Raw genomic sequence first — 14,201 nt, forward strand, 5'->3', positions numbered from 1 at the left:
TGAGTAGAGGTCTTGAATATCTTTTGTTAAATCGTAAGTATCTTACTTTTTTGTTATTATAAATGTGATTTTAAAAAATTACATTTTCTGTTCTTACTGGTATTTGCAAATGTAGTTGATATTTGCTTGTTAAGCTTATGTTCAGCTACTTTGCTGAACACTTACAATTCCAATAATGTTTGTGAATTCCTTTGAATTTTCTATGTAGACAATAGTATCTGCAAGTTCTGTTTAGCTTCCCTCTTTCCAATACTATACATTTATTCATTTATTTTTTATTTTACTGGCCTGGCTAGAACCCACCAGGATGTTTAGTAATACTGTTAATAGGGGTAAATAGTAGAACTCCTTGTCATGTTCTTAAGTTTTAAAGGGAATGTGTCTAATATTTCACACTTAAGAATGATATTTGTTGTAGGTTTTTGTCAGATACCTTTATCAGGATATGAACATTTTAAAATCATTTTATTATGAACATAATGTTCTTTAGAGCTCTTTAGAAAGCTTGTACCAGTTTACATTCCTACCATCAGTATACAAAAGGGCACTACTTCTTGATAGTACTTAACCACATCACATGGGTACTCTTGTTTTTAAAAAGTTCAAATTTTATAGGGAGCAAAAATGTCTTGTTTAGATTTATTTCTTCCTTTTAAATCAACATTTTCTGTCGATATCACTGTTATTCTTCTTAGACAGGATAGGTTTTTTGAAACAAAAGAATTTATTTTGAAAATATTTCAGATTTAGAGAAAAGTTGCAAAAATATAGTACAAAGAATTTCCTATTTCCTATTGTATCCTTGACCCAGATTCCCCAAATGTTAATATTTTACCATATTTGATTTATTATTCTGTCTGTCTCTTTCTCCTCCCCCATACACACATATGTAATTTTTTTCTGAATGATTTAAGTTGCAGACATGATGCCCCTTTATCTCTAAAAACTTTTGTGCTGTTTCTTAAAAACAGGAGCATTGTTTTTATGTAATCACAGTACTGTTAACAGAAACAGAAAATTGTCATTGATAGTAGTACTATAATCTGTAGACATTTCAATTTTATTAGTTGTCCTTTATAGCAAAAATCTAAAAAACGTTTTTGTCCAGGATCATGCATTGTATTTAGTTATCATGTCTCTTAATCTTCTTTAATCTGGACTTTCTCCCTTTCATGACCTTGACATTTTTAAAGAATACAGGCCAGTTATTTAGTAGAATATCCCTTGGTTTGGGCTTGTCTGTTGCTTCTTGTGGTTAGATTCAGGTTTTACATTTCTGGCAGGAATGCCACAGAAGTGGTGATGTTGGTTTGCCCTCTTATTAATGATGTTAACTTTGATCATTTAATTAAGGTGGTGTCTGGCAGGATTCTTCACTATAAAATTACTATTTTTCCCTTTGTAATTAATAGGTATCTTGTGGGGAGATACTTTGAGACTAATAATATCCTGTTTTCCATCAAACTTTCAACCACTAGTCTTAGTATATATTGATGATATTTGCCGGAAATAATTATTACTAAAGTATGATTGCCAAATGATGATTTTCTAATTCCCTCACTATGTTTATTATTTGTAATTATACTCTACAAAAGAGCTTTTCCTTCTCCCCCCTTTATTTATGTCAATAAGGATTCTTCCTTTTTTTCTTTTTTTTAATTCTGGGGTTATAATCTATTACTATCCTTATTTGTTACTCAAATATTCTCCATTATTCCATTAGGAGTCACTTCAGGCTGACTCCTGTGCCTTTTGATGTACTCCTTACTTTCTGGCACCCCGAAGATATATCCTAGGTTCCTATTGTACTTTTACTGCTCTAGCCTTGGAATCAGCTATTTCTCCAAGGTACCCTGGTTTCTTTTATTGAGGCACCAGTGTGCTCATGGCTATTGGGATGTCATTGCTTCTAGACCTCCTCAGCAACAGAGCTAGGGAGTATATGTATGCGAGTGTATATATTTACACACACATTTATATCTATTGCTCTGTATATTAAAAATGGAGCTAAAATTGTTAACTCCAAGTCTTCCCTCTTTTTGTAACTTCCTTTTATGAGAGTAAGAAACCAAGATCTCATTATTCACAATGTATTTACTTATTTGCTCAATCTTAGGATATACATAAAGAAGTTTCATATCACTGTGTAAAAGTAAATATCCGAGTATAATATTTGTTTATATTTCCTTTTGTTTTTAGCTTGAAGAGAGTAGGTAGTTAAAATACTGTTTTCAAAACCCATGGTTAACTCCTTTGCCCTGGTCCCCTTCAATGCGGTTATGTTATTCATTTCAAATACAGTGGGGTTCATTTGTTTGTTTGCATTCATTCCATTTTGGATTTTTCCCCCCTATTTTTTTTTCATTAATAGCATATAAAACATTAACATGGACTTAAAAGAACTATACAGAAATGTAAGATAGGTTATTAGAGTATTGCAATATAAAACTTATGGCTTTTAATTGTGTTTGTTTTTTCAGGGAGTCATTTAATACTTCACTACTAGAACAAATATGTGAAAGTTCCTGCCAAACAGTGAGAATTTCTTCCTTCGGACATTTTTTGTTCTACTTACTGCACAGCTTTCTCAGTAGTCCCTTTTTTGGTGCCATGTTCTGTGGCTTGCATCAAAAGAGGAGTTTGTCTTCATGAAGATTCCTAACATTGGTAATGTGATGAATAAATTTGAGATCCTTGGGGTTGTAGGTGAAGGTAAGTTGGAATTTCTTCATTCCTTGAATTTTTGAGCAATGTACATTTATACCTACTACCAAAAATGTTACTAATTCAGATTCTGTTAATTTAACATATATCAATTTAGATGTGTGTCTAAGAGTAAAATACTAAAAATTACTCTGAAACTATTTGGGTCTTACTTGTCAATAAAAAAATAATAACATTTAAAAACCCTTTAAATTTTAATAAATCAAGGATTTCTTAATACTCCCTTCATTTCATTCTTTTTATTAGGAATCATGGTTTCTTTAGTCTGCTTTTTTTTCTTGGTTACATTTTATTTTTATATCTGGCTTGTTTTGAATAACCTAAAATTTATTTGAATATGTTAAATTTTACTTAATATGTGGTAAATAAATGAATACATAGTTTCTATTTCTTTATAAACAACAAGCCACATTTTATAAATTCCAAGGTACACATTTTGGTCACATTTTAACATTTCTAAAACTTAGGATGTATCTCATAATCATTAGCAGGTCATAGCTTAATTGGCAGCACTTTTTCTTTCCTAGTAGTACATAAAATAATGCTTACAACTAATGATGTAATTGATTTAATAAAATACGGTAATTTATTTTTCATAAGCTGACTTCTAGAAAAATTGTCATTTCTTCCTGATTTTTCCTGCTTAGTAATTTTTACCCCTGACTTAAAATTAATTTTTTAGAAATTTTGATAAATGATTCTGTTAACAGGGATAAATGATTATAATTATGGTTTCTTAGCATTTATATCTTTAAAGCAAATGTTACAAAAATATCATATTTCAGAATTTTCAAATATATTTTGAATTTCTAAAGAGGTTTTAAATATTTACCTATGTGAACAGCAAAACTGTTTAAGATTTTAAGTTCGTAAATAATAAATAAAAACAATTAAAATAGTTTAATCATTGGGTGCTTATTTCAAGGTCTGAAGTTGAAACCATATAAAAAGAATGGGTCTTTCTTCCTTCACTAGTCAATTCCTTTTCTGTTTTTTTCATTGTATAAAAATTCATAATTTCTTGCCTACTATCTGTTCTATAATAGCTGCCTTTTAAATTTATTTTTCAAAAGTATTGCAGTTAGAGAGTTAGGCAGTAAAGCTGCTGACTGGAGAAGGTTGGCTCATAGGGTCTAACAAGGTTGGAATGTTCCACGGCCTAAGTTTTTCTGGTTCATAACCTTGTTTTTCTCAATATACTCATAGATGATCATTTTTTCAGGGATTGGCTCAAAATTACTAGAGTCTCATATATATATATATATATATATATATATATATCAGACTATGTTAGTTTAAGTTGTAATCAGAACTATCACTGGTACATTTTTTTTTTCTTTGTAAACTACCTCAGATTTTTTTGGCTAAGAAATGCATACATATTGTAAGTAAGGCAAACTCTACATTCCTGTAGCCTATACAGTGCATTTTTACCCTATAGAAAAACTGGCACTGGTAGTTAAATGGGGCTTGGATGATTGTGAAGTTCAGTTAGATCAGGCGTCCTCAAACTATGGCCCGCGGGCCACATCCAGGTATTTTTGCCCATTTGTTTTTTTACTTCAAAATAAGATATGTGCAGTGTGCATAGGAATTTGTTCATAATTTTTTTTTAAACTATAGTCCAGCCCTCCAACAGTCTGAGGGACAGTGAACTGGCCCCCTGTTTAAAAAGTTTGAGGACCCCTGAGTTAGATGGTTATAATGGCTGGTTCCATCCTAATGAGATTCATCCATTCTCCACCAAAGCAAGGGAGACTCATTGGGCTCCTCTAGACTCTGTTGGAGATAACATTTCCCAGTTTTGTCTCCCTGAAGTCCCCTTCTCATAGATGTATGCAGACTTTGCCTATCTGCTAAAGTCAATGTTCTTAACATTTCTGTAAAGCTTAGTTACCATGCATTATGTTTTGATTCTCTTAATTAAATTTTTTACATTATAACTTTAACTTCAGTTTCTTGGGTCCCTTGCTGTCAACTCTGTGTTCTGCCTCTAAGGAAGTAGTTTATCACCTAGATAATAGGATACATAACCCAAGAGATAGTGATGAATCTCATGGAAATACACCAAGGACAGTGGGAGTGCTTGTGGCCTGTGCACTTAAACCAAGTCTTTATTTGTGGCGAAAAGGTAGCAACTCCTACTAGTTATTACTTGGAATGCTGAGACCTATACTATTTGCCAGTCAGGAGAGACATTCTAGTATCCTAGAGGAAGATTGAAATGTCCCCTAGGACAGATAGCCTATTTGATAGGCTCTGCAAGTGAGTTTACTATTGGGATGTCATTAGCTCTTAAGTTTTAAGTTCCCTAGAATCTTTTGAGTTAATTTTCATTTATTCTCAAAGTTCTTATGACCAAATCTTGTCTCCACAAATGTGTAGCCTAAATTAAAAAATGTCTCAAGTGAAATTTTAACAAGAAAAACATTAAAAATATTTGTTGGGGGAAATGATTTGTCTATACTCCTGATTTATAAAAAATGTGTAATAAAATATCCATGCTCTGTTTGTATGTGGCTCACTATTGCATTATCACCATAGAATATTGTCATTTTAGGAATCATTATTATAACATATACTGATAAACAATGTAAATATAGCAGAACTTTGATTTCTTCAAGAGCTGTAGTTGGTGTGCATGCCCTTGACTGTTTACTTCTTTTTATTATAGGAGCCTATGGAGTTGTACTTAAATGCAGACACAAGGCAAGTACATGATTTTTAAGAAGAAAATATCTATATATGTTTGTGTTTCTAAAGTAGTGCAGAGGTATGTGCATGTGGGCATATACAGGTTAAGTATCTCTTATCTGAAATACTTAAGACCAGAGGTGTTTTGGATTTCGGAATTTTTTGGATTTTGAAATATTTGCATATTCCACATATGTGACCCAAGTCTAAACATAGAATTCATTTGTTTCATGTACACCTTATAGACATAGCCTGAAGGTAATTTTTGACAATGTTTTTAATAATTTTGTATATAAAACAAAGTTTATATTAAGTACATATGTATGGAATTTTCCACTGTGGCATTGTGTTGGTGGTCAAAAAGTTTTGGATTTTGGAGCATTTTGGATTTCAGATTGTCGAATTAGGGATGTTCAATGTGTAATTAAAACTGTCTGATTATGATTATGATGCTTAAATAGAATTAATGTGTGAACTCAGAAAAAAGAAACTACTTTTGGATAAGCTTGCATGGTTAAGTAGTCCTTAGGTCTTTGCAATCACATGCTGTTTTTCCCAAACAACCTGTGCCATGCACCGGATAATGATGTTTAGGTCAACAATAGGCAGCATATACACTGGTGGTCCCATAGGATCATAATATGCTATTTTTCTTATACCTTTTCTGTGTTTAGATACCTTAGACACACAAATACTATTGTGTTACAGTTGCCTACAGTATTCAGTACAGTAACATGCTGTACAGATTTATGGCCTAGGTGTGTAATAGGCTATACTATCTAGGTTTCTCTAATTATACTCTATGATGTTTGCACAATGACAAAATTGCCTAATGATACATTTCTCAGAACATATCCCATTGTTAAGTGATACATGACTGTGTAAATGAAAAGCTGCTTAATAAGAAAAGAGAAAAGGCGGTAGAATGGGAAGAAGAAAGCAAGGTAGTGACAGATTTATATTTAAGTACTTAGAAGCAAGGAGTTTTTTCAGCATTTTTCATGTAGACTCAGTAACTTAGATTGCTGGATGGATTCGAATCCAGATTCTAAAGGGTAGTGGATAGATATTTGGTTATGAAGTAGGGCTTGGGATAGTGGGGCATGATTATGATTACTGGCTGTAGTTGATCACCCTTGAACAGCCATGAAATCTTATTATAGATATTTGACTATGATAATAATCACAAATTATTCGGGGAAGTTATCTGAAGTTTTCCATAGCTGCTGTTCATTGTTGAGCATGTTTTACTTGGAGGCTAACTTTAAGAAGGCAAGTATTAATCATTTCAAACATTAGGTTAAATATTTTTCTATTATGGCATACCTAGTCTGGTATAATATTTGGCCTCATTATTTTGCATATAATTTGTTAACACCAAGGTTTTAAGTTTTTTTGGTGTGTGATTTTCATGGTGATCTTATTTATCTCTGAGATGAGCTTAGCAATTTAACACAAAACATTTAAATTCTTGAATTTATTTATCTATCAATAGTAATATATGTGTGTATATGTGGATGTGTGTGTGTATGTATATGTACACACACACAGGTAAATAAAGATGATATTTTTATGTTTGCTTTTCCTTTTCTATTGTATAAAATCTGCTTACCTTTTGGATTTAAGGCTTCATGACAGCTAATATTTTTGTGTTTTAGATCACAAATCTCTTTAATACAATGGCTTTTCTATTCTTGAAATTGGATATTTAAATTATTTTGTGTTGATAATAGTTATCTGAAGATCTCTTTGCCAATAAATCGTTTAAAATGGTTTGAATACTATTGGTTCTTGATTAAGGATGATTAAGAATTTAAAACAATAAATTAAATGGAATCAAAATAAGTTTAGTACCTTGAATACCTTGTTAAGAAATATTATTGCAGTTTGAAATTAAATGGAAAACTCCATAATGAAATTCTATGCTTTTGATGAGTTTCCTTTAGTTATATTTCTGAAGCTTAAAAAAAATTCCTGGGTAGATATTACTTGGGGGAACTAGGCTGTTAGTTTCCGGGTTAACTTTGACTGCTTTATGAACATAATCCCTCCTTATATACCATGGCTCTGCTTATACAGCATAGCAAATGGAAGCGTCAGTTCTTAATCCTAATCTTGGGTTTTAAAACCCAAGGATTTCTGAGACATAAACATATCTCATATATATACATATATGCATACATATGTTATGCACATACATATATCTGATACATAATATATCATGCAAATAGTCTAAATGTTTTCTCCCAGTCTTTGTCATACTTTGACCTTTGATCCTTTTCCCTATACTTTCTTTTGACTTTAAGTTTTCCTTCTGCCTGTTATGTAAAAATAAAGTTTATTAGTCAAGTATATTGTTTTAATCTTTCTATTTACTCATTTGTTAAAATATGGTTGTTGCACATACCTGGTTCTAATAACACACACTGTTAATGTCAGCAAGATGAGCCCAGAGTAAAAGTGGATGAGAATGGGCATCTCTGCTTTTGGGAAACCCACTCTAAATGTGAACTCTGATTCCTGGTGGCTATGTGTAGAGCACTTGGAGTTACAAGGATGGATAAACCATAGTTTTCTTGCCCTTTTATGGCTTACAGTCTGTCTGAAGAGATAGAAGAATAGATACTTAAAAAGAAAAAACAAAAACCTGTCTAGTTGCTATAAATGAGGCTGTATCTAAAAGTTTTTTCTTTTTGCTGCCCTTCACTAAATGAGGGACTCAAACCAGCTCTCCAAGTATTGCTACTTTCTCTTTTCTTACATCTAAAAAAAAAAAATTTCACTGGATAGGAAATTTAAAACATAAATTAGTGCCTATCTCAGAATAATATAAAACTCTTTTTAGAATCTGCAGCTGTTTAGTCATTAGACTTGTTATAGTATATCTTTTTCTCAGCTAAAATCAGACCTTTAAATCTATTTCTCAATATCCAAAAATAGAGAATTTGATGCTTCTGGTGAGATTTATGCTTTAGGATCAAACAAATGAATTACTATGAAACTCATAGTTAAAAATGTATATAATTCTCCCTGTTGTACTCATTATATGTTAAAAAATCATGCCAATATATTTTGTGTACCTTTAAAAATTTAGTGAACTGCTTATAAAAATGCATAAACCAAGACTGAGTGATTATTTATGCATAAATTGGGTATCTTTTTGAAAAGGTTGGTTGTGGGTGTATATATAATTAAATAATTCTTAGCATATTGTATATTTGAGGAAATGTCAAAGTCACTGTTTTAATCTGTGTACTGTTGCAATAATTTAGAGGTTATGTTTATAAACAGATATATCTTGTCTTTTGTGAACACAATATGATGTTGGGCTAATCCAGGCCAAAGACCGTACTTTTTAATTTACTGAAATGAATGCTGCCAAGTGAAAAAAGAAAAATACAGCTTGTACTTTTTTTTTTTTGACAACTTCTGTTTATTGTTATATATACACATTGGCATATATATGAAAACTCTTAGCAAAGACTGTTAAGCTTCTTTTTATGATTCCTTGTGACTACTCACATTTGAAAAATGTTCTGGTTTGGACCTTTTACCCTGCAGATATGCATTGTTGATTATCTCTTTATTTGCATGTCTGTTTTGAAGTTCCCATGAAAAGGGAGACATATTTTACCACATGATTTTTGTAGCAGAAGCCTAAAAAGGTCATGCTCACAATAAAGTCGGGAGAATTGAATGGGGTTGAAATAGCGGAGATTAGAACTTGAAGAAAGAGGTTATGCAGCCTGATAGAGGTTAGAACATAATATTCATTGAGCCTAGGACAGGGAAGTGCTGATTCATGTAGTTCCTTTCCTGTGGCTGTGGTTGATTTATGAGACGTTTTTGTTTGTTTGTTTTGAAGTAGTACATGACATATGCTTTTGAGGTAGCTAATTGTACAAAGCCATAAACAATCCACTATTGGGGTATAGCCTATAAGTGTTAAATAATAATGTTGACTTAAACTAGAGAACTGAAAATGAAGGATGCAGTAAAGAGTTGTTGCAGTAGCAGTGACTCAGTCCCTGCAGAGGGTGGAAGATGATCTCAAGGATTTGAATGTGGTAAACTGGAAAAGCATTGGTCATCATTTATCTGACTGTAGAACTTACAAAGGCTGTCTAAGTGTATAAAGGCTCTCTAAGAAATAATGAGTTTGGCTTTAATAATAAAGAATAAAAATGGCAGCAGAATATAAAACTTGATACTACTAAGTACCACATAGTGAGTATCTACCATATGCTAGACACTATATTAGATGTCTTAATCTCCACAACAACTCTACTCTTATCCCCATTTTACAGATGAGTAGACTGAGTCACAGAGGGGCTGTGTAATAGGGCCAAGGTTATGTGCCTAATAAGTGGTGGAACTAGGCTTTGACTCCAGAAATAGCTAACTTGAGCATGAGATGGAGCTGTGCCTTTTAAGAGGTACAGAGCAGAGTGAAGGAGATGTTTAAAATTGTGAGACTGAAAGGAGGTAGGCAGACCTCTTGCAAGCAAGAGAAAAAGATTTTTTAAAGATGGCATTTGCTATCAGTGCAAAAATCCATAAAAAGATCGATGATGATAAGAATTGAGGGGTGAGTAAATCCATTTCCTTTAACAATGCCATTTGATAGGTCTGTGATCCCTAACCGCTGGGCCAGGGACTAGTACCATGCTGTTAGGAACTGGGCAGCACAGCAGGAGGGTAGGCCAGCATGCGAAGGGAGCTTCATCTGTATTTATAGCTGCTCCCCACCCCTCACATCATTGCATAAGCTCTGCCTCCTGTCACATCAGTGGCAGCATTAGATTCTCATAGGAGCTTGAACCCTACTGTAAACCGCACATGCGAGGGATGTAGGTTGCATACTCCTTATGAGAATCTAATGCCGGGTGATCTGAGGTGGAGCTGAGGCAGTGATGCTAGCGCTGGGGAGTGGCTGCAAATATGGATTATCATTAGCAGAGAGGTTTAACTGTACAATAAATGTAATGCGCTTGAATCATCCTGAAGCCCCTCTTCCCCCCCGTCCATGGAAAAATTGTCTTCCATGAAATGGACCCTGGTGCCACCAAAAAGCTTAGGGACTGCTGTGATAAGTAAAATGGTACATTGAATGCCAGATTGTAAGAGATTAAAAAGAGGGTAGAGAAAATCTGGATTCTGCCACATTTTTCTCTTTTGCAAGTTGAGAGATTGAGAGTATTAGAAAGAGTAGACTAGACTAAATATTCACTAGTCAGGAATTACTCATATTTCCTCCTATTAAAAGGCATTTTTGGCTATTTGTTATTACTGAACTGTGACAGTTTATCTTTTGCTATAATGCTTCCTTTTTAGCAAGCATTATACGTTTTGAATTAGTGATTCCTTGTTTCTTTTCTTTTAATTTTGTTTTTCCACCAAATTGTTGAATGAGGATTTGGTGGTTATTATTTTTTTAATCAAACTATTTTAAGAAGATATGTGAAGAAAAGTCAATGAACCCATCAACATTTTAACAGATTATTTATAGTTATTTGGGGGCATATATTTGCCTTGGCCAAATGGCTGCCATCTAAAACAAACTTTTATTGTTTTAGTTTTTTTTCCACATTAAATAAAACATATTTTTCTTTACTTTTTAGTTTTAGGTTTTACATGTGAATTGAATTTTTAAAACAAAAATTAAAGAGGTAAGTCAACAATGAGATTGAATATATGGGAGTACTTATTTAATTCCTCATTACTTTATTCCTTATAAAAATAACATGAGGGTTCTTGCATTTTTTGTGCAAAATTTCTAGCATTGAAAACAAATTATAGAGAGGCTTGGGATTTTTGATAAAGATTGTAAGAAACTGGAAATAATTTCAGTATTAATTGATTATTTCAGCACAATCTTTTCTTATGTTTTTTTGTTTTTTTTTTTTTTTTTTTTTGAGACAAGAGTCTCACTTTGCTGCCTGGGCTAAAGTACCGTGGCATCAGCCTAGCTCACAGCAACTTCAAACTCCTGGGCTCACGCAATCCTTTTGCCTCAGCCTCCTGAGTAGCTGGGACTACAGGGATGTACCACCATGCCCGGCTAATTTTTTCTATATATTTTTAGTTGTGCAGTTAATTTCTTTCTTTTCTTTCTTTCTTTCTTTCTTTCCTTTCTTTTAGTAGAGGTGAGGTCTCCCTCTTGCTCAGGCTGGTCTTAAACTCCTGAGCTCAAACGATCCTCCCGCCTCAGCCTCCCAAAGTGCTAGGATTACAGGCTTGAGCCACTGAACCCGGCCAGTACTTATCTTTTAAATGACATTAATTTACTGCAGGTATGGAGATTAATGAGATGCCAATGTTAAACTGAACTTTAAGTGAGGAATCATTAATGGGGAAAAAAGAATCAATCTCTTATAGAGGCACTCATATAGATCCATTACTTCTGTGTGATTTCTGCTCTTGATTTGGTTTTTGTTGTTGATCTAATTAATTATAGAAGTCTCTAGAACACCGAAAAACTCTCACCAAAATTCTACTACTTTGTACTATAATATTTTATATTTAAGATTCTACTATACTGGTGATAGAGGAAAAGCTACCCATGTTTCTGTTGTCTTTTTATCAATAAAAGGAATAATGGCTCTAATATTAGAATTAGCCCCAGTACTAGCTCTGTCTACACAAAAGACCACTTTATTCATCCTTTTTATAGTCATTTAGTTCCTAAATCATCATTTTCCCCTCTCATTTAGAGGATGAGTTGGCTGGAATGTTTTTCCAGTTTACCAAATTAAAATCCTTGGGATCATCTTTGATCCCTCCAAAAGGAACCAAGTTCCTGCTACTTTCCAACAGTTCTCTACTGCATCCTTTGTTTTTAGTCCTCTAATTTAAGTCAGTGTTATTATTTATTGAACACTTATAAGTTGACTTTGAATTCCTTTTTATGCTAATCTTAAAAACATAATTAAATTAGTTCAAAGAAGAGAACACTTTCTACACCTTAAGATGAATAATTTCATTAGTCTGATAGATGTCTGTGCTTAAGTGATTTATACTAGCTCCTTGATGCCACTTTTCTTCAAAACTTCAGGAGCAAAAATGAATGTGAAACATTTTTTTTTACACAGGCCTGAAATATATATTCACCGATTAACAAATGCTCATATACTCTCAAGTAGTTAAGCATAATTCTATCAATTGTTGAAACCAGTGCCTAGAAAGTAGTGCATAGTGATCTATTCCTATATAAAAAGTAATCCAACCCTGATATACTATATAATTAGCAACTTTAGTTCACATTATACAATGCTTTTGAGTTTTAATGTTTCTTAATTTAATGGTTTCTTTCATATATTAAAACATTTTAATTTTAAAAATCAGGAATTTTTTTTCCTACCTTCCTATACTTAAAGCACTGTGTTCCAGGCATGGCATTATAAAGTGAAATTCAACCAAATGTCTGCTTAAGAAAAATCTATTGAATGCCTACAGAATATCAGGCATGTAGCTAGGCATTGGTTCTGCAAAAATTGATAAGATGTAGTTATTTTGAGGAATTTAGTCTAGCATCGATAAATTAGCAAATATAAAGTCATGTTTTCTATTGTCAGAAAGGTTAGAGTATAGTTTGGAAGAGGTAATTGTGAGAGAAGATGGTAGTTGAAATGATAGTATGAAACCTTTCCCTTTTTTTTCAATAAATTCTCCATTGAAGCCTGCTTAGAAAAACTCATGTCAATAATAAAGAGGTGGGAGGAAACATTTTCCAGAGGCCCACAAGAGGACTACCGCCAAGATAGGAATAGAATTAGGGAGTAACATTATTAGCTGAGAATAGGATCGTGAGAACCTCTGTTTACCTCTGAGTGTCAGAACACCCAGAATCCTTGGTGTAGTAATGATGAATTATAGAACCTTTCTCCAGTGGCACAGTTGAAACTTGATCCATGAGGCCCAGATCATTGCTTTTAAGACCACCATATTAGGATGAACTGGAGAACCATTGTCAGCACAATGTAGATCTGGAGTTGGCAAACTACTGCCTGTGGGCTAAATCTGGCCCTCTACCTATTTTATAAATAAAGTTTTGTTGGAACACAGCCACACTCCTTCATTTACATATTTTCTATGGATGCTTTTTTGATACAGTGACAGGGTTGAATAGTTGTGACAGAGACTGTATGACCCACAAAGCCTAAAATATTTAGTTATCAGACCTTTTATAGAAAAAGTTAGCTAACTTCTGATGTTGAGCAAGCCCTAACTAGGAGAATATGATGGAAACAGCATAGTGGCCTCAGTAAACCAACAATCTCAATTTCTGTTTGTCTCTTTGCTTTTGGAGCCTGAGGAGTAAAATTAAAAAGGTAGAGAACTTCCACTGAAAATTCCTTTTCCCTTGATCTGGATTTGGGTAAATCCTTTGAATGGCTGGGCAGGAAGTTTTATATGGGTTATCTCTTTAATACATCAACTATCATAACAGAGAAGTGGAATTTGCTAGGGACTGGGTATACAGAGACACAATCTATTTACTCTGTATCCCATCACTGGCTTGAATCTTTGTACCCAAAGAAGAAAATAGTCTTCATTGAGACTATGAAAAAGTTCTTCAGTTGAAGAGAAACACATTCTCACAATATGTTTTGGTACTTCATTCCATTTTATGCCTGAATGATATTCTTTCATATTATATGGATGTATTAAATACCTCCTTTTATTTACTTGTTCATCAGTGGATGGATATTCCGGTTGTTTCCACCTTTTGGCTGGTGTGAATAGTTCTGCTATGAAACATTCACATACAAGTCTTGGGTCCC

General features: G+C 33.2%; 1 protein-coding gene across 3 annotated transcripts in view; it reads left to right on the top strand.

Moving 5' to 3' along the window:
• CDKL5 (cyclin dependent kinase like 5) overlaps window positions 1-14,201 on the top strand; it is a 186,328-nt gene that overhangs the window by 61,294 nt on the left and 110,833 nt on the right. For all 3 annotated transcript variants that reach the window (XM_012784695.2, XM_012784690.2, XM_075999296.1), the window contains exons 2-3: window positions 2,481-2,712; window positions 5,399-5,433. In XM_012784695.2, coding sequence (XP_012640149.1) covers window positions 2,649-2,712; window positions 5,399-5,433 — 99 coding nt within the window. In that variant the 5' untranslated portion in view covers window positions 2,481-2,648. The remainder of the gene's footprint in view (window positions 1-2,480; window positions 2,713-5,398; window positions 5,434-14,201) is intronic.

Source organism: Microcebus murinus, chromosome X, assembly GCF_040939455.1.
Source record: "Microcebus murinus isolate Inina chromosome X, M.murinus_Inina_mat1.0, whole genome shotgun sequence".
NCBI lineage: Eukaryota > Metazoa > Chordata > Mammalia > Primates > Cheirogaleidae > Microcebus > Microcebus murinus.